At 43.2% G+C, this 19769-nt stretch overlaps 4 protein-coding genes across 10 annotated transcripts in view; 3 read left to right on the plus strand and 1 right to left on the minus strand.

Moving 5' to 3' along the window:
* The window catches only part of LOC108102056 (trophoblast glycoprotein), a 46198-nt gene extending 34477 nt beyond the window's left edge, over window positions 1-11721 (plus strand). For all 4 annotated transcript variants that reach the window (XM_017206685.2, XM_017206687.2, XM_017206683.2 and 1 more), the window contains one exon: window positions 9421-11721. In XM_017206685.2, the coding sequence (XP_017062174.1) occupies window positions 9439-10737 (1299 nt within the window). In that variant the 5' untranslated portion in view covers window positions 9421-9438 and the 3' untranslated portion in view covers window positions 10738-11721. The remainder of the gene's footprint in view (window positions 1-9420) is intronic.
* A 243-nt stretch (window positions 11722-11964) lies between these two features.
* LOC108102079 (kynurenine aminotransferase) lies at window positions 11965-14065 on the plus strand. Of its 4 annotated transcripts, none has more exons than XM_017206723.1 (3): window positions 11965-12023; window positions 12625-13164; window positions 13223-14065. In XM_017206723.1, the coding sequence occupies exons 2-3, from the start codon at window positions 12625-12627 to the stop codon at window positions 14033-14035; spliced, it is 1353 nt and encodes a 450-aa protein (XP_017062212.1). In that variant the 5' UTR covers window positions 11965-12023; the 3' UTR covers window positions 14036-14065. The 4 variants fall into 4 exon arrangements, with proteins under 4 accessions (XP_017062212.1, XP_017062213.1, XP_017062214.1 ...); XM_017206724.1 differs by having other exon boundaries at window positions 11980-12033; XM_017206725.1 differs by lacking the exon at window positions 11965-12023 and adding an exon at window positions 12194-12313.
* Window positions 14066-14140: 75 nt separating this feature from the next.
* On the minus strand, window positions 14141-14905 carry LOC108102003 (cytochrome c oxidase subunit 5A, mitochondrial). The gene is made up of 2 exons (XM_017206601.2): window positions 14804-14905; window positions 14141-14737 (listed from the first exon to the last, which is right to left on the minus strand). The coding sequence occupies exon 2, from the start codon at window positions 14733-14735 to the stop codon at window positions 14286-14288; it is 450 nt and encodes a 149-aa protein (XP_017062090.1). The 5' UTR covers window positions 14736-14737; window positions 14804-14905; the 3' UTR covers window positions 14141-14285.
* Window positions 14906-15378: 473 nt separating this feature from the next.
* Window positions 15379-19235, plus strand: LOC108102070 (heterogeneous nuclear ribonucleoprotein F). The gene is made up of 7 exons (XM_017206711.1): window positions 15379-15512; window positions 15795-16179; window positions 16374-16505; window positions 17160-17304; window positions 17739-17884; window positions 17941-18656; window positions 18730-19235. Exons 2-7 carry the CDS (start codon window positions 15813-15815, stop codon window positions 19009-19011), a joined length of 1788 nt encoding a protein of 595 aa, XP_017062200.1. The 5' UTR covers window positions 15379-15512; window positions 15795-15812; the 3' UTR covers window positions 19012-19235.
* The last annotated feature ends 534 nt before the right edge of the window (window positions 19236-19769 follow it).

A 19769-nucleotide genomic window follows, 5' to 3' on the forward strand; every position in this document is an offset into this window, starting at 1 on the left:
TTTCAGGAAAGTCTCTCTGCTTTGTTTTCAATCTAACCACAGTGCAGCCACGAGCAGTGTAAGTCGACAACAGTGCTGAAATTCTGCATACGCAATGTTGGTAATGTTCCACATACGCACTGTCTGACGGAAGACTTTTTGCTCGTGTTGCTTTTACCGCAACAATGCACTGGCCTTTTGTCCATTTGTTGATTCTGCTCCGCGGCAGTGAGCCAAATTACCTTGTCGCTGTGGCTTAGATACCTGTAGTTTTTATGCATGGTTCCCTTAGAGCTTACGAGGATATTCCATTAACGAACATCTCTAAAAACAAACATAGACTATTTTTTTGTGCATTTTTGATAATGAAAAACCACCGGGATTTTAATTTGGATTTAAATTCTTCTGAACAAGTTCGTTTTGTAATTATTTAGCCCTGCAATTCCATTCAATTTTTTAATAAAAAAAATGTGCTGCTAAATGTAGATGAGTACTTAAAGGACTCCTCTTTAAAGGTTACAGTTGCACCTAACAGACATGTTACTGGGATCCTAAATGTTTGCTCGTTTCGCCTTCCCCTTTGAATGACGACCAACTGTTGAGCCTAAACGCTGACCTGCCCACCCTTCGACCCTCTTTTTGGATCCTTTGGCATAGTTCTTGTTCCCAAGGCGCCTGCAACTATTTATAGCCCCCACTCATACATGCCGCTCGCTTCTCACTTGCCGCTGCTCTCGAAAGTGTGCTACAGTTTTTGTAGCTCTTTCCCCGCCTCTCCCCCTCACCAAACCCCTTTTGGCCACTCCTTGCTAGCCACTTGTCAACTGTTGACGTTTCTTTGTTGTCTGCCTCTTGCTGCCGATCTCGTCTCTCGCTCTCTCTTCCCGTGGCACATCGTTGCTGTTGATTTGCCATCTCTGTCTACCGCCCCACGGGGCTGTCCATTTATCTGTTAGAGCAGAAGGCAAACAGCCAACGGTAAACGGAGAACCGAGAAAGGAGAACCGAGAAGCAGAAAAACAGGAAGCATGCAGCCTTGTACAGATATATCTATCTCCCTCTGTCCTATACACAAAGAAAAAGCAAATTTAAAAATTAAGCTGCAATGAAAATTCTCAAGGTTCTTAAACATATTAGTATTTTTAATAAATGGTCTTCAGATCTATTTAACATTTTAAATTACTAAAAAAATGTTCTATGATTACCAAATGTTTTGGTTATATTAAGCCATCAATATTTCAACTTTTACAGTTTAATATTTTTTATCTTACCTACTTTACAACAATTTATATTACATACTTATTAATTATAATAACATATTACTTGTATCTGTGCATAAAAACAATATCAAGCCATGAATCTTTCGATAAAGCTGCAGCGCTTTGTTAATTTTGTTGTCAATTATAACTTTTTCCTGCTGTGCATAAAAAGGACACGGGAGTGTCCTCCATGCATGGCAATCCAATTATCATACGGCCCCTAGGTGCTGCCATGGTGCCCGGCGACTCTAATTGGAAACAAACAGCTTGGCCCTGTCTGCGCCCATCCCCTTAACCCCCCAATCTCCTCAAACACCGCGAAACGGGCAAGTCAAAAGCCAGGACAGTAAAAAGTTGAGCAACAAAAACAGCGTCAAAGAAGCGGGCAAAAAGTGGAGGGGTGGAATAAAAAAAAACAAATTTAGTAGATTTACATTTCCCAAACTCCTCACAGAGGCCCCATTGAATTTCCAATGCAAAAACATTCCCAGGCCATAAGAAAAGCTTCAGCTTTGGGTCGAGCCTGCGTTTATTTAAAATTCATTCATTCGCAGTTTTTATGCCACCAAATTGTTGGCCAAGTCTAAGGGAACGCCAAAAAAAATACAGGAAAAATAACGAAACACATTTCCCGTCAACGATGAAATCGAAAATATTGAATTGGATAGCCAAACTCCATGTCACAAACTCGCTTTCCCTTCGATTGCCCCGCTTGCCAAAAAACAGTTTATACATTTTTAGGTTTTTTTTTTTTTTTGTTTCTGCTGTTTCAGTTTGGGCCACAACATAAAGTTGATCGACCAAAAATCGAGGCAAACGTAGACAAAAGGAACGTTGAAAAGTTTCCATTGGAGGGAATGGTCAGAAAAGGGAGGAAAATGCTGGGAGACAGATTCAATGAAGCAAAGCGTGTGCCTTGGAGCTTTATTCGCGGTTTTGTTTACGCGAAAAGTGTTTTACAAATTGGATTGATTCCGAAAGTGAAAGCGGAAAAGCGAAAACAAAAGCAACTTCTCGTGTCAAGTGGAAAGTTGGTGCAACCACAAAAGCGTACTTAGTCGTGATTAAAGAACATTTTGAATGGCTGCATAAGTCCAGAGAATTTGATTTAGACAAGAAAATAAACTGTTTGCCATCGCAAAGTTAGAAGCTAAGCTCGTTAAAGTCAAACGAAAATATTTGCAAATCGGATTTGGCAGGATTTGACCACAAATAATTCCTAAATAACCTGACTTTAAATCGTTGATTTTCCACTGTCTTTTTAGCTGAAGTTGAATTTACGTGTTTGTTTCTCTTTGATTATTTAATCTGAATGTACAAATAATAGATTCGTTAAGACAAATATTATTGATGAAGTGTGCATTTTTAAATTTGCCTGCGTTGTCTGCTTGTTTCCTTAACTAATGACCAATGAAACTTCAAAAACAGATCTAATTACGTTCTAGAAACCAATATGCCTTGAATATATTTAACACGATTTATTTTCTTTGCCAAATTACTTAAACGTGCTCGTCCGTTTAACCAAAAATAATCACTTATCTGCAATAATGTGCACTTGGGGGGCAATTTACTGTTTAAATTATTGAACATGCCTTTGAATATTATTTTGGTTTTATTGCCCGGATATGAAGTTTGCATTAAACACATTTTCACTCAAAGCTCTTCAAATCCACGAAAAATATGACGAACAAAAAGAGTTATAAATTCAGTGCTTTGCTGAGGTTTTTGCGCCACTCCTCCGTTTGACAAATAAAAAACCGAACTACAAAACGCGGCCCAAAAAAATATGCAAACGAAAACTTTGTCGCACAGCAGCTGGAAAAAACGAGTGAAAACAGAAAAGTGGAAAAACACAAACGCGATAACAAATACCAAAAGGGGCGTGGCACAAGCGGTAGGCGCTGGGCGATTGCAATGCGGCCGCTTTTAATGCAATTTGCAAGTGTCGTGCGAGTTGGTCGCGTTTTGGACGCGTTTCAGGCGCGGCTTGTTCGCGACTTTGCTTGCATACATTTGCGAAACAAAGGACAAAGCCCCGCAATCGTAATTGTCGCCTGCTCGTTCACTCTAGGCCCTGCATTCCGTCGATACACTGGAAAATATTTTGTTTATATATCCTTTCTATTATTGATATAAATAAGTATTGAATTTTATACCTATTTATATCTGAAATTAGGGGATTTTTACTCACAGATTAAGTCGATTAAAGAGATTTTTTCGTTTTTAGGTTGTTTTGAAATATTTTAAACATTTTTTGTGGTCTGTACTCCCGCTTCCCTTTGGCATTCGATGGATTTTTGACAGCCATTCTTGTTACCAGGGCCAAAAAGGGACTGGGCTGCTGTTGCTATAAATGCTGTTCGAAAACGGATTGCGTCTGCCGCTTGTATTTTTGTTGTCATGGTTGTTGTTGCTCTTGTTGCTTCCGTTGTTGTTGTTGTTGTTGGTATTGCTTTAGCTCTTGTTGGTAACACGTGCAATTTTCTGCCTGGTTTATATGCACTCGGGCAAGTGTTGGCAACGTGTTTCGGGTATTTGTGCATCTGCATCTCCATCGATGTGTTTGTCGGATATGGGAGTGTGTGTGTGTGTGGGGGGTGTGTGTGTTTATCTGGGCGTCTCGTATTGCGTTTTATTCCAATTACCAGTTTGAGTTGGATTTAGGTTTTGGAGCTTAACCAGAGGTAAATAAAGCCCTTTCCTCTTTAAAAGTGAATCGTTTTTGGAAATGATTTGAGCTCTATCAGCTAAACAAGAACCATGAAATAGAAAAGTTCCCATTACAGTCTGAAACATTTCAAAGCAGTAAGGACTGCTACAAAAGGTTACAACGCAAGTTCAAAATTAAATTTTCTCGGAAATAAACTTATACCGGCTTGCAAAACACGTGTTTGCCACCGGTATCGACCCCACTCACCTAATGACCTCTCCTCCGACGCCCACTTTCCGCCCGCCCGAAACTGGTTAACCACATCATAAACCTGGAGTCTGATCCGGCCAGCTGCCCCATTGCCACATTGCCGAGTGGAGCATGAGTGTGTCTTTAAAAGACCGCAAAGCCACAATTCACACTCTTGGCCAACTTTCACAATTCCCTTACAATTCAGCCCCCGCCACTTTCCGTTTGGCGTGTGAAAAACTTCGCAGACTTTCCAGTTCCGAAGGTGGGGGAGCAGCACTTACTTGGCCATTGAAGTGCAATTAGCTGTCTGCTAATTACATAGTCCGAGCGGATGCGAAGTCTCTGGCCAAGAAGTGATGGCATGAGGCTCTCCTGCCACGCCCCTCGCCCCATCGCCCTATCGCCCCATCGAGTTGCCTGCCATTGTGGCTTCTGTATTCTGTCAGACTCGTATATTTTGCACTTCGCACGGCGCACTCATAATGAAATTATGAAGCCAACGTGCACCAATTTCATATTGTGGCTGGCACTCCATCCTCGAAGCTTCCGACCTGCCACCTCGCTCCCCTTTTTCCGCTCCTCAGCGCCCGGTGAACTTTCCTAATTGAGTTTCATGCGGCCAGGACGGGGCAGGATAGTAAAACCATGCCGGGACTGCAGTCGCGTTTAATTGCATTGGCAAGAGGAGCGCGGTCCTCAAAAGCCAGCGCCAGCATCTGAGGAAAACGCCAGCAGGTTGACAATGAACATGGCCAAAAGGGGAGCTTTGGGAAGAAGGGGGTGCAGAGGTGGAGAATATGGCTTGGGGTGAAACGCCGACAAGTGTTGCCTACTTACTCGCGTCTCGCTTCGCGGGCAGTCAAAAAGGGCATAAACAATCCTGAACAAAGCCAGCAAGATGGAAAAACAGACTCTGTAGTAACTCAACTGCACACTGGGAAAACAAATTTAAGATTTAAGTTCATGGTGCTGCCACTAATGAAAATATTTCTTATACTTGGTTTTAATAAAAAACATTGCACTAATAAAACCTGGTTTGAAATTGCAATTTCTAATGCTATTTATTATTCTCATTATATTATCAAGTATAGCTTTTGTAATAAATTTATTAATTTGCAACTCAGTGACCCAAATTTCTCAACCTTATTTCTGAGCGAAATAATTTCCCCTGTTCACTTGAGTTCACTGCAGCCATTGCTCGATATCCTTGATGGGAGATTAGTGTTTTCTGGCTGGAAGGCCAGGCGCCTACTTAAAAACTCCAGACAACCCGCTGAAATTTATTGCCAGCCAACGAACAGTTAGTTGGCCATTTTTGGCTGCTGGCAGTGGAGTTGGCCTGCAGTTGGAGTTGGCGAAAAGCTTTTAAACATTTCAACATTTCTCACTCCCGCTTAATGACTGCCGGGCAGGACATTAAACGCTTGTTGGCCGCATTAGGATTTCCGTAATGCAGTTGGCAGAGCGAGCCGAGCAGCACTTCAACTCAGTCACCCAACCCCCCAACCTACCTCCTTCTACCCCCCTCAACCCCCTCTACCCACCACCATATATCCATTTACCCAGTTGGATGCGAGTTGCAGCTGCGAAATTCACTCAGAAGAGCTTTTCATTCGCAAGTGTTGCCCGAAAGTATGCAACGAGTTGTGCCAACAATGAAATTTGACTGGCAAAACTCCCAAGGACGCCCCCATTCATCCACCACCCACCACTCCCCACCGGAAAGTGAGGGGCGTGGCGTCGCCTTTCAGTGCGAAAAACGGTAAGAGCCTTGGCCACAGCATCCGATTGAGCAGAGCTGCGATAATGGAGACATCTGCTCAACAATTTTAAGGGGATCCTGACTGGGTGGCGGGTGAGATTATTTAATGAGGAGCTCAAGCGAAACTTTGCGAAATTCGAGGCAAAAGCCAGGGGGAATTTACCATGTTGGAGGTGAACCAAAAGTCAAGGATTGGTCATAAATTCAGCTCAAATATGGGAAGTAGGGATTATTATGGATATTCATGCAGCATTACTTATAGGATTAAAATGTTTTTTAACTATAATAATTTATAATATTAAAAAGTATACAACGTTTTAGTTTTTCTATACAAAATTTGCAATCAATGGCAAACCAAAGCGGAAACAGAAAAATTTCCATAGACAAAATTGGTATTTATCGAATTTCGAATGATGGTGATTGGGGAAAATGGCGAGCGATATTCGAAAGTGAACCTAATTGGCTGTCATTCGTTGACATTAGCTAAATTTAGCTCCCCCCATGTGACTTTCCACTGGGACGTCCTGACACCACCCCACCATATCTCTCCATTCAGACTGCCACCATATAGTTATGCTCTAATTAGACCGCACAACCACACCCACGCAAACACACAAAGTCAGCGTCACACGTGCACGCACACACTGGAGTCCAAAGCTCGCTTTCATCGTGCATTACAAATTGAGGGGCCACCTTTAATTCCACTCCTCCACCTGTTCTCCCTCGTCCTTCTCGTCCTGTTCGTCCCGCTCCTTCTTTGTATTGCAACTGCCAAGTGCCTGGCACTTCTCCACTAACGAATTAAAAGACGAGAGGGGGACACAAGGGGAATTAGAGCGGGAGTCATGCGAATGCAAAGCACGTAAAAAAAAACTCGAAAAAATATTAACAAACAAGCCAGCTAAGTTGGCTTTGAAAACCGAAGCTTAACATACCTTAGCTGATTGTTCAAAATTTCTAGAGGATTACAGCTTATGGAATTCCAAATGGCTTAGAGCCACGAACATAATCACAACATATGAAACGTTGGAAAAAAAGATATACAGGTTTTAGTTAAGGGTAAAGGTTCTGTGTAACAGTAAAATCAGTACCCCTACTACTTTTACCATTGGTTATAGATAAAATTTTCATAGGTTTAATAAACAGCTTAAATGTATTTATTTATGTGGTAAAAAGTCCATTCAACACTTCACATCTTAATTCTTTTCATTCTTAATGTGTCATTTGTGGAGAAGCGTAATATTACCCTGCAGTATTCATTTTTTGTCGCCACAAAGATATCAATTTGAACGAATTACACCTTACGTAAGAGTATAAGGACACACACACACAACGATGTTCAGCATTATTATTTTGCTTGCGCTTGTTACGTACATTCATACTATACCGTTGTTATTGTAGTTGTTCGCCTTTGTTGTTGCTGCCGCTGCTGTTTCTTTTCTGTATTATTATTATTTTACGCGCATGCATAAATTCCAACGAGAAGCGAACCGAGTGCAGTAAAGAAGGAACAAATGTTGTTTGTTTGCCTTATTATTGCAGTGGAATGGCCGCGGGTAACGAGGGGGCTGGGGGGTTGGGGGGTGGAGAATGGGGCATGAAGGTGGGTAGGTGTGTGTTATTGCAACAGTAAACACACAAAGCAAACAAAAACAAAGACATAAAAGTTGAAATTAAAGTAAAACGGCAGAGGGAATGAGAGGAAAAACACTGTGACTGCTTGTTAGTCCGACAAACCGGAAGTGACTCACACACACACACACACTCATACATCATGAACTTCTAACGGAAGATTCAAGTGCAGCGCCGCTTTTGTTCTCCTTTTGCGCCCTTTTTTTATTTATGTACATATACTTGGCCAAAAGAGAAAATAAACGCTTATGGCTGAAAGTATGGTAAACTAAACATTTCCCAAATTCTCGCCCTTTTTAACACACCACTTATATCGCCCTAATTTGTAAATATTTCCGATTTGTGGTGGATATATATTTGAAAATTTGTAAATTTAATTTGCATTCGCTAAACCATCATAAATTCCGGCTAGGAGGCAGGCAACATAATTGCCAGTCGAGATAATTGAGTGGTCTCCAGAAGCGGGGAGTCGAGGGCTTTGAACAGTGTTTGGGTTGCCCTGCTGGGCCCATTAAAACGCCGTTAGTTTTCAATTTTCCCGAACAGGAATTCGATGCGCTCATTAGCATCGAGTGACCCTTGGCCAGCGACCAATTGGAAGCGCCCTCTTAACAAGGAGATTAATGGCCAAAGTGAGATCCTATTCACGCCAGGATAGGGGCTCCATCCTGTTCCATTTGAAATAGGCGCTTTTAGCATCTAACTCCTGGTGTTTCAGTTCCTTTTCAAGCTGACCAGCCATCAGTTTTCCACAGCCATTTGCCCCAATTTAGTCTGCACAGCTTAAATTTCAAAACAACGTTAGTCGTAAATAGTCCTAATTGGTTTTACAACATTTTTGTGTGCACGCTGTTACAATGATTGATTTGTTAAACTTTATTGTGTGTCTGTAATTTCAGTATCATTTTGTGGCATTCAGTCATTTAATTTATAGGTACTAAGAGTGAAACCTATTATCGGTTTCTTATGGACTAATTAAATATTGAGCATCTGCTCTTTTAGTGCGGTTGAATAAAAAGCATACATATGATCAAATTAAAACTGGGCTCGCAGTCTTAGTTAAGTATTTTGGACCAGGCTTAAAGATTTTACGCAGCACCCGCTATAAAGATATACACCCACTCATAAACACACACACACACACTTGTTCGCACTAAACAAATAGCAATAAAAGCCGAAAAATAATCAGGTTTACGGCTGCTGCTCCAGTTTTTGCTCCTGCTGCGGTTGGATGACTGCCGATGCCCGCCTTGGTGCCCTTCAGGCGTTTATTTCTGCTTCCGACGCCGAAAAGTTTGCCACTAAACAGAAATTACCCATACGCCGCGTGGGCCGATGATTGAGATGGGGGTGGGAAAGCTGGGAAGAGAGATGCTCCCCACCCGTTGAGGTGTGGCACAGAGCTCCGTGTTTCATAAGCACATAAATCTGCAACTTGTGGAGCATAAATAAGCTGTCCGTTCAGCGGAAAGTGGAAAGTGGGCAGAGCCGTGGCTCTGGATAGTCCGGCATCTGTAGAAAACTGCGAGGCTCTCTGCGGCATGTGCGCCAATTTAAAATGCATTAGCAGCCAATAAACCATTTTGCTACGGCACACAACCTAAGAATACCAATGGTCAAGCCAATGATTTCTAAACTCAATACTTATGATGCTAAAATGATTAGTTTCGAAATGACTTTTGACCAGGATGTCTTTATATCTGGGGTTGCCTGTTGAAAAAGAATGGTGGTTGGTAGTTTCAGAATCAATAAAATATATACATAATCTTCTGTCATGAATAATATATCTGAACTTAAAAACAATATTATATCCCCTTTTAAATGAATATAACATCGTATTAAATACACCTTTATTTAATAGAGATTGTTGTGTTTTTTTATTACAGATTAAAACTACCAGCGACATGCCACCCACCGAACTGAGGAGACTTACCCTGGCCGTGGTCATCGCGACCATTGGCCTGGCTCTTGGAGCCGGAGGAGTCCTGGGCGAGAGCTCGTCCAGCTGCGGACCCAACTTCCCAGCGGCTTGCAGTTGCGGCACGGAGTTGTACGAGAGCGATATGCAGTACGTGGTGAACTGCACGAACGCCGGACTGCGCAACACCAGTGTGCTGGAGTTCATGCCCGAGCAGGTGGAGGTGCTCATCTTCACGGGCAACCGCATCACCGAACTGCCGTGGAACGTCTTCGGCAGCATCAACGACTACAAGCAGCTGCGCATCGTGGACATGAGCAGCAACCACATCCGCGAGATCCGCGGCAAGAGCTACCACCATGTGCCGCGTGTGGAGCGCCTGATCCTCAATCACAACAACTTGAGCATTTCGCGGTTCGACGACGAGGTGAATCACCATCATCCGCGCGTCTTCTCGAACTTCATCAACCTGCAGAGTCTGCATCTAACCGACGCCTTCGAGGACAACAGCTCGCCGCAGCTGAGCGAGGATCTGCACGACATCTTCGTGAACAGCCAGCTGGTGAAGCTGCAGAAACTGCATCTGGAGCAGAACGAGATCACGCACTTCAAGGATCGCAATGTCTTCTGCGATTTGCCTTCGCTGCGGGATCTTCATTTGGGGGACAACGAGCTGAGGGACTTGAACTTCGAGGTGCGCTGCCTGAACAACCTGCGCTTCCTCGACTTGGAGCGCAATAAGTTTGGCTTTGTGAAGCCCACCGATTTGCGTGTCCTTAACGAACTGGAGGAGCGTCCCAATCGCACGGCCAACTTGATTGTGGACTTTAACCTCAACCCCTTTGTTTGCGATTGCCGCATTGCGCCCTTCCGCACGTGGATACCCAACACCAAGGTGACCGTGCGCAACAAGGACAGCTTGATGTGCTTCCACACGCCGGAACATGTGGATCCGTCGCCCATCCACCTCCTGCAAATGGACATGGGTCAGTGTGCGGAGGCCATTGCCGCCGCTGCCACCATCCTGAATACCGCCGAAGAGGAGCAGCGCTACGGAGGCGCCGAGGCGTCCATCCAGCCGCAGGCTCACATCAGCGGACACACGGCCACGCTGATCTTCCTGCTGATCGTGCTCAGCATGATCCTGCTCGGTCTTCTGGTGGCCCTCGTCTACGTCAGTCGGGATAAGTTGAAGTACATGATCACGCCCGTGTTCGATAACGTGGCCAAAAAGGTGCAGTACACATCGATCAAGGACGAGGACTGCCCGGAAGTGCACGTTTAGGAGCTGCACATCAACACTTCACTCACAGGATCAACACGAAAAGGAAGAGGAAGGGGAATGAGGCCCGGTTTTAAATATCAAATCCGCTCTAAAGTAACGCCTTTGGAATTCATACAATTTGTTCAAATCCACAAGAGTTCCTGCCATTTCAATTTGCTGAAGATCTAAGCGTTTTTTTTACCAAAATTTAATTTTCTAAGAAATGTAAAACAGCTACAGTCTTTTTAAAATTACACCAATAAGGCATGTGAAAAAAGAAAGTTTGATCGGAATGAAATCCACAACCGGGCCCAAAGCCTCGATTTTGTTTTTGCCATTCGCGTTACGCAAAACGTGTGCCATTCACACCAGAAAGGGATAAAAAGGAGGAAACAATTGGATCATATTAAAGTCTTAATCAATATCAGGACTTCAACCTCTTGTTTCATAGTACTTAAGCCAATTGTTGCATTTAACAGCGGATGGAATGTGGCCACAAGAAATACTGCAACACAAAACCACATAACACAGACAACACAAACAATTTCGTTAGTTTTAGCGGTTTTCTATCTTAACCTTAAGTGAGTTATTTGTTCTATGATTTCCACACAAAGGAATCGTACGAGGGGAGAAGGCAAAGCGGGCCTGTAACAACCGATTTGACCACACATATATAGTGACATATATATATATAGAAACAGACACATATATATACATGCATATATCGTAACAAACACTTTAGTGTTATCTGTGATTTAAGTTTAGTAGCTTTACTTTGTTGAAACTCTGCAGAACGAACATTTAAAATCGAAATTGGAAAAAATAAAACAAACTTTAATTCTTTTCTAACATAACAGATAATTCTACACGTAATGAAAAAATGTTTCGATGCTTAATATGTTATTAATCAATTATTTTGTCAATTATACTAGATATACGATAATTTCATCCTTGATTAACTACCAATAACAAGCATTTTTTATAAATAAACTTTTGAAAAATGAACCTAAGTGTTTTTTTTTTTTGTTGAATGCTTAGGAATTTTAAGGGGTCCCACCAATCTTAAGTTGAAATTATTTAAATAACAACGTTTTTAATAAACATGAAAATAAACTTTTAATGAAAAAAAGTTCGCGCCAACTTTTTTTCGAATTCAAATTTCGATACTTTCCCATTATCGATGTGGCAGATTGTGTGTAGCGCGGTTTTATTGGCAGCCCTGGTAAAATACATCGATAACAGTTTGATGAGATTTCCAACACTACGTATCCCCCGTGTAAAATAATAATAAACTTATTGTTTATTTTGTGAGTTACGGTTAATATCTTAATTTTAAGGTGTTTTAAAAGTATTTGAATATATATTTATTTATACTTCCTATGCCTGCACTTTTCGTATCGTTTGTAATTTAGAGTCAGGGTTAATGTTGGCAACTAAAAAATGATCGTTGGATTTCCTTTCGATCAAAACGTTATTAGTTTAGTTTAAAATATGAAAACAATATTTTTACAGATCAGCTGGCATTGTTATTATTTATTGCAGCTGTTTTTACTGTGAATTCTCGTTCTTTCCCAGTTTGGCAGTATATCCCTTCCACGTAAATATTTGTTTATTTGCATATATGGTATGCAAGTGTGTGTAAGCGCTTTAAACAAAACCGTATTCGCATATAGATATTCCGCTAGTCTAATCAGAATTCCGAGGCGTTATGCAACGTCATCGCGCATTGCAGGGCTCCAGAATTTAACTCCAACGATTGCATTTAACCAGTGATATTTCCTTATTGTTACATTTAAGATCAGACATAAAACACACAGACAGGCAAAGTGCGTGCTTATCGCCCAATAAACCAACACGCGGTGATAAGGCGAAAGGGAGCAGTCATTCACTAAAGTCACCTTCTTACAGATGCTACGCAGCTGCCGAATAACCCTCTCGGCCGCCAAGAGAAGTATCCGGGATCAGTTCCAGTTGCAAGTCATTCGCCACCAACAAACCGCCAGCAGCATGGACAAATTCGATCTGCCCAAAAGATTGCAGGGCAGCACGCCCAGCGTCTGGAACGAGTACATTGCCCTGGCCATGCAGTACAAGCCATTGAACCTGGGCCAGGGATTTCCTGATGATGCCGCTCCGGAATACGTCACCCATTCATTGGCGGATATTTCCAAGGACGAGAATCCGCTCCTGCATCAGTACACCCGAGGCTACGGCCACGTCCGCCTGGTCAATGCCCTTTCAAAGCTGTACAGCGGTTTGGTCGGCAAGGAGCTAAATCCCCTCACCGATATTCTGATTACTTCCGGTGCGTACGAGGCTCTCTACTCCACCATAATGGGACATGTGGACGTGGGCGATGAGGTGATCATCATAGAACCCTTTTTCGATTGTTACGAGCCAATGGTTAAGATGGCTGGTGGAGTGGCCCGCTTTGTGCCCCTGAAGCCGGTAAAGAATAACTTATTATTCCAGAGCCATTTTACCTACTTATTTGCTCAATTTACAGCGCAAGACAGAGGGTACAATCAGCTCTGCTGACTGGGTTCTTGACGACGCCGAATTCGAGAGTCTTTTCAACTCGAAAACCAAAATGATCATCCTGAACACACCCCACAATCCCATCGGAAAGGTCTTCAACCGCCAGGAGCTGGAGAGGATAGCTGAGCTGTGCTGCAAGTGGAACGTGCTGTGTGTCTCGGACGAGGTTTATGAGTGGCTGGTTTTCGACGGAGCGGAGCACATCCGCATATGCACGCTTCCGGGCATGTGGGACCGCACCATTACTTTGGGTTCGGCAGGGAAGACCTTCTCTGTGACTGGCTGGAAAATCGGATGGGCCTACGGACCCGCTCAGTTGATCCGCAACCTGCAGATGGTGCACCAGAACTCGGTCTACACCTGTCCGACGCCCCTGCAGGAGGGAGTGGCGCGTAGTTTCGAAGTGGAACTGGCTCGTCTGGGTCAACCGGAAAGCTACTTCCTTAGCCTGCCGCGGGAGCTGAAGGAGAAGCGGGACTATATGGCCAAGTTCCTTTCCGAAGCCGGCATGCGTCCCACCATTCCAGAGGGCGGCTACTTTATGCTGGCAGACTGGACCCCTCTTTCGAGCAAAGTAGATTTGAGTTCAGAGCCGGACAAGCACAGGGACTACAAATTTACCAAGTGGATGACGAAGAACATGGGCCTGCAGGGCATTCCGCCCAGCGCCTTTTACAGCGAACCCAATAAGCATTTTGGCGAAGACTTTGTGCGCTACTGCTTCATCAAGAAGCAGGAGAACCTGGACAAGGCGGCCGAACTGCTCGCCAAGTGGAAATAGTCGCCGGACAATAAACGAATTTGATTTAAATGCGTTGTTTATCTCTGGCGGAATGCAGTTCCCTAACCTGGGCGTTATGTAACCGCAATGGAAACAACCGAGTGCTGGTGTGGTAGCCTTACTCCAATCTCCATTTATTAGTAATCCAACAACATGTTCATCCGCACCATACAATGGATAGGTAACTAGTGTCGCTGTGGGTTTCTGTTGTGTGTTGTGTATTTAAACTAATCCTGGCAGGGCACTCCGCTTAGGCATCGTACACGGACTTCAGGGCCAACTCGGGCTTGTCGTAGCCCAGCTCCTCGAGGGTGGGGATGCCCAGCTCCTGCAGGGTGGGAGTAATCTTCTCCAGCAAGTAGGGGTAGAGGGTGGCCTTCTGGTCGCCGCACTTGTCCTTGCATCCCTCCAGCCACCTGATGGCCAAAGCGATGTCGTTGACGCGGCGGGTGGCCCGCAGACCGGCCTCAATTACCTTGGGGCTGGGCACCAGATCCATGCCCAACAGATCGTTCATGCCCTTGCGGATCTCCCAGCCGTCGATTCCCTCGCGGCTGAAGTACTTCTCGTAGCGCTTGTCGAACTCCTCAGCCGATTCCTCAGCTCCGTGAGCAAAGCGCACGGCAGCGACGCGCGACGATGTGCCGACAAGGTTGCCGCGGAGGGCATTTGCCAAATTACGGGCCGTGATGCGCAACATGGCTGTGTTTTAGGGCAGAAAAATGCTGCTAAATTGCAAAAATTTGGTTAAGTAACAGTTCGACTCACTTTTCTTCTTCTTGCTACTTTTCAGCGAGAGGGCGATGGAGCAGTGTTGTAAATTGTGAATTTTCCCCCAAAGGCTCTAGGCCAACCTCGACCAAAACTTAGCCATTAACCCAGTGAAACATTGGTTGGAGGCCCAGATTAAATTCAGAATGAAATGTAAAGTACACATTGCACTAAGTAGTGATAAATAATTAAATTAAATAAATATTAATGTATAATTTTTAGAGTGTTTCAATACATTTGTTGATTCTTATTTTCAAAAAGGCAAACATCAACCGTTAATACGAGAAAACCAAATAACTTTCAAATTAATCAAGATAGGGAGCTAACTTCGACCAGCCGATTGTTTCGACGATTGCTCATATGATATATAAAATTCAAAAGTCTTAAAATGATCAAAGACAACGAGCTATTCGAAATAGCCCTCTGCAAAGGTATAAAAATAAGAACTGTGAATATCAAATATTTAGGTATCACGTGAAAACTATCGTCCAAATATATCGCAGATGATCTTTTTAGAGACTTTCTAGAACAGGGGTAGTCGGCTGTGAAATTTGATTAATCGCTTAAGTTACCATCTCTAACTGTTTTATCATCGCAAACTCCTTGACGCGTGCTCTATCCAAGCAAGCTCTCTGAAAAATCGTGCAATAAAGCCGATCCAAATAAAGTATAGAATATATAGCGAGTTGTAAAAGTGCAGAATAAGGTAATACCACCGATCTTTTATCAAGCGCGGATATAGGGAACGTAAATATTGCGTGTCAGCCATGTAAAATGTCATGTGCCTTTTAGGGGTGAGAAGAAATCAAAATGGCGTACGCTGTGCAAAAAAAAAGAAAAGCAGCAAGCGTCGTAGCAGAAAATCACCGGTTGAAAAAAGCGCATTAAAACAGTATACATTACTCAGAACTAGTAAATCTATCAAAAATACCATTTTCCCTACTCACATCTTTAATATCTAATACAAACGGATTGTCCCGATTCGCAGACAAAGAACGAGTGAAAAATGGCAAACGCAGACGGGCAATTCAACTACGGCCAGCAGGGCAACGGCGATAATTTCAACGACGACAGCAACCAGCAGGATGACGAAGACCAGTTTGACGAAAACCCCAACGTGAAGATCGATAACGTTGACGAAAGCCCCAAGTTCGTCCGTCTGCGCGGTCTTCCGTGGTCCGCCACCCACAAGGAGATCCTCGATTTCCTGGAGAACGTGAACGTTACCAACGGTTCGGCGGGCATTCACCTGGTCACCAGTCGAGTCGATGGCAAGAACACTGGCGAGGCCTACGTGGAGGTTGCCAGCCAGGAGGACGTCGAGGAGGCGCGCAAGCTGAACAAGGCCAGCATGGGCCACCGCTACATTGAGGGTTTGTATCTTCCACTCACACAGGAGATGACTGTACCTAGTATAAGCCATGACAGAAGTGCTGCCAATTATAGGCCTACATTTTTTTTCGCTTATTTATGTGTGAATTTTATTTATAGACTTGTTAACCTGTCCACCTTTTTTATAATATGTTATAGGTAATTAAGCTAATAATTATATTCTTTCTTTCCCCAGTTTTCACTGCTACTCCCAAGGAGGCTAAGGAAGCCATGCGAAAAATCAGCGGTCACGGCACTGCCTTCGTTGTGAAGCTTCGGGGTCTGCCATATGCCGTCACTGAGCAGCAGATCGAGGAGTTCTTCTCGGGTGAGTGCCCATAATGTCTCACTTACTCATGTTAGTAGGCACAAGGAGCAAAGACAGTGGTTGACCGCATGTATTTCTTTTTGCACTTCGTTGAGAAATGGCCTACGGTCCCTTTTCATCTACACTTTTCATACCAATTACACATGCTCATGCAGTATATATTTTCGGGCATCGAATTGCAGTCCCTTGCATTTGTGTAACGGGTTCGGCGGTCTACGCAGCTCCTTCCTAAGTCAACGGCTGACACTTGACGCGGTCACGTCCGCTTGTCCGATAAATCATTACTCTTACTTTTCATTGGTCACATAACCCAGTTTGCTTGGGTAAACAGCGATCATTATTCACTCCCCTTCACACCTGATATTTACACGTCTACGAATTACAGGAACTGAGTTTTGTAATACATGGTGGTCGGGGAACCTCGACAACATTCCCATCTTGATTGCAGATCGGGTTTCGACTGCATTACACTTTTTATTTAAGCAACTTGCTAATTCCGTGAGCCTGCAAAAGTTCTGCGATGCCAGAACTAAAATATAACATTTATCAACCTCTGTATTTCTGTTTCTCTATCTAAGCTTAACCTTGCATAATGTATATATATATGAACTCTATATATTTGTATAAATCTTTGTTGGTTATCGTCATGGGCAGGGTTGGAAATCAAAACGGATCGGGAGGGCATACTTTTTGTTATGGACAGAAGGGGTCGTGCAACTGGGGAAGCTTTTGTTCAGTTCGAAAGCCAGGACGACACTGAGCAAGCCTTGGGCCGAAATCGGGAAAAAATTGGGCACAGGTGGGTTTCTAATTCATCATATCTTCTACAACAAAACAGCTGAAATTGAAACATAAGTGGTAATCAATTGTTAACTTGTTGAAACACACAAGGCAAAATACAACACCAATTTCTATAGATTATTCACTAAATAAAAAACTATTTTATCATAAATAATTTCTATTTCAGTCATCGACAAACCAATTAGCAACAATTTCCCATAGCTACGGGTCTGGTGGGGCTCTTAAAACTTGTAAAAGCGCCAGCATGTGCTTATCTAACAATAATAAATCATTAAACAGTGTTACTTTCATTAGTTCTTTAACAGATATACTTTCAATTGTTTTATTTAAATTTACGTTTTATATCGCGACTCAAAAGAAAACACCACCGACCCTAGCATATTTCAACTACAACTATTAAAGTGAATGTGTTCTCTGCTTTTATCCATGTAGGTATATTGAGATATTCCGCAGTTCAATTGCTGAGATGAAAAGGGCCACAGGTGCTGGCGGTGGCGTCGGAGGACGCCCAGGTCCATATGATATACGTGATCGTGGAGCAAATCGTGGAGGCAACGATTTCGGCGGAGGGCGCAACGGTAAGGTTATTGATTATTAATAGTATTCACATATAAAATATTATTTTTATTTAAAGATTGGGGCAACAATGGCAACTTCGGTGTTGGTGCCAACAACATGCTGGGCTTCAACAATCTGCCAAGCCTTATGAACTCCGGCAACTTTGGAAACAACCAAGGCAACAGCGGCAACTTCGGAAACAACTCTGGACCGAGCAATTTCGGCAACTTTGGTGGCGGAAACAACGGTGGAGGTGGAAACTCCGGCAACTTCGGAAACAACGGCGGTGGCAACAGCGGAAACTTTGGTAACTTCGGCAACAACGGAGGCGGAAACTTCGGCGGCAACAACAACGGCGGCGGCGGCTTCAACAGTGGAAACAATTTTGATTCCTCTGGCGGCAATAATTTCGGCAACAATGGAGGTTCCAATTTCGGCGGCAACAATGGCGGAGGCTTCAATAACAGCGGCAACTTCGGATCATCCTCCGGCGGCGGCAACTTTGGCCCGATCGGCGGTGGTCGCAACAACAATAGCGGCAACTTTGGAAACTCTGGGTTCGGTAACTTCGGTGGAAACAACAATAACGGAAACGGCGGCTCGAACTTCGGAGGAGGCAACAACAATGGTGGTGGCTTCAACAATGGCGGTGGCAACTTTGGCGGCGGCAACTCTCTTGGAGGAGGCGGCAACTTTGGGCCCATTGGCGGAGGACGGGGCAATGATGCCGAGCATTACACAATCCATATGCGCGGACTGCCGTACACCTCATTCGAAAATGACGTCTTTAAGGTAGGTTTAGATTACCAGAATAGAAGAAAAGTAAAGTTTGGATTTCAATTTAACTTTACCTATCAATTTCTAGTTCTTCGAGCCCATTCGACCCGCTAATGTGCGCATCAACTACAACAAGAAGGGTCTGCACAGTGGAACTGCCGATGCTTACTTCGACACCTACGAGGATTCCCAAGTGGCCATGAAGCGCCATCGAGAGAAGATGGGCTCCCGGTACATTGAGCTGTTCTACGACGGAAAGACCCGAGGTGGAAGCAATGGGAACAACGGTGGCGGCAATGGAGGTGGTAACGGCGGGGGCATGGCCATGGGTAACAATGGGGGCGGCGGCAACTTTTCGCGACGCATCTGAAGCACTTCCATAGTTCGATTACATTGAAATTAATGTAGATGCAAGTATTTGATAATATTATGATGAAGGCGGTACTCTAAACCGCCAAGGCCCTTTTACATCCACGTAAACCACTTAACTATCGAACAGATTTCAGACGGAAACAATTGGTTAGGCTTGAAAACCTCTTTTCTGATTGTAAGCTATAATGTATCAAGAATAAAGAGCACTTTTTTATTTAAGTACTTTATTCTGTAGAAATTTTAATCCTAATATTTAAGTTCCAAATTTTATTTTAGGTTTTTCTAAAATAAACTTTTGTTTTTAAATGAAAATTAAGGGCTGAGTTTTCTTATTGGTATCCATTAAAATTTGAACAGGGTTGAACATTTTGAAGGGGAAAATTAAATTATCTTATTTAGCTAAGTGTACAGGTGCTTTAAACCATGGATATTGTCAGCTCACAGCAGTTGTCAGTGTAAATACAAAAAGTAAGTTATGAATTGCATAAACATATTTGCTTTTCGAGCAATAGCGGAACACATGCAATGATGTAACAATAGAGCATGTTTTCCGCATCAATTGACAGTGTGGGAAAAATATTTATGAAATTCTCTGTTAAACAAATAAGGAAATTTGTTACCTTGATAAACCAATGAGAAGCATGCATAAATAATTTATCTTAAGTCGCAAATTTGAAAATATTTTTCTCTACTAAAATAAATATCCCTTAAATTGTTAGACTTTACCCGAGTTATAGATATCTTCCTTACGATTAC

This window comes from Drosophila ficusphila, unplaced genomic scaffold (genome assembly GCF_018152265.1).
Source record: "Drosophila ficusphila isolate 14025-0441.05 unplaced genomic scaffold, ASM1815226v1 contig_791, whole genome shotgun sequence".
Taxonomy (NCBI): domain Eukaryota; kingdom Metazoa; phylum Arthropoda; class Insecta; order Diptera; family Drosophilidae; genus Drosophila; species Drosophila ficusphila.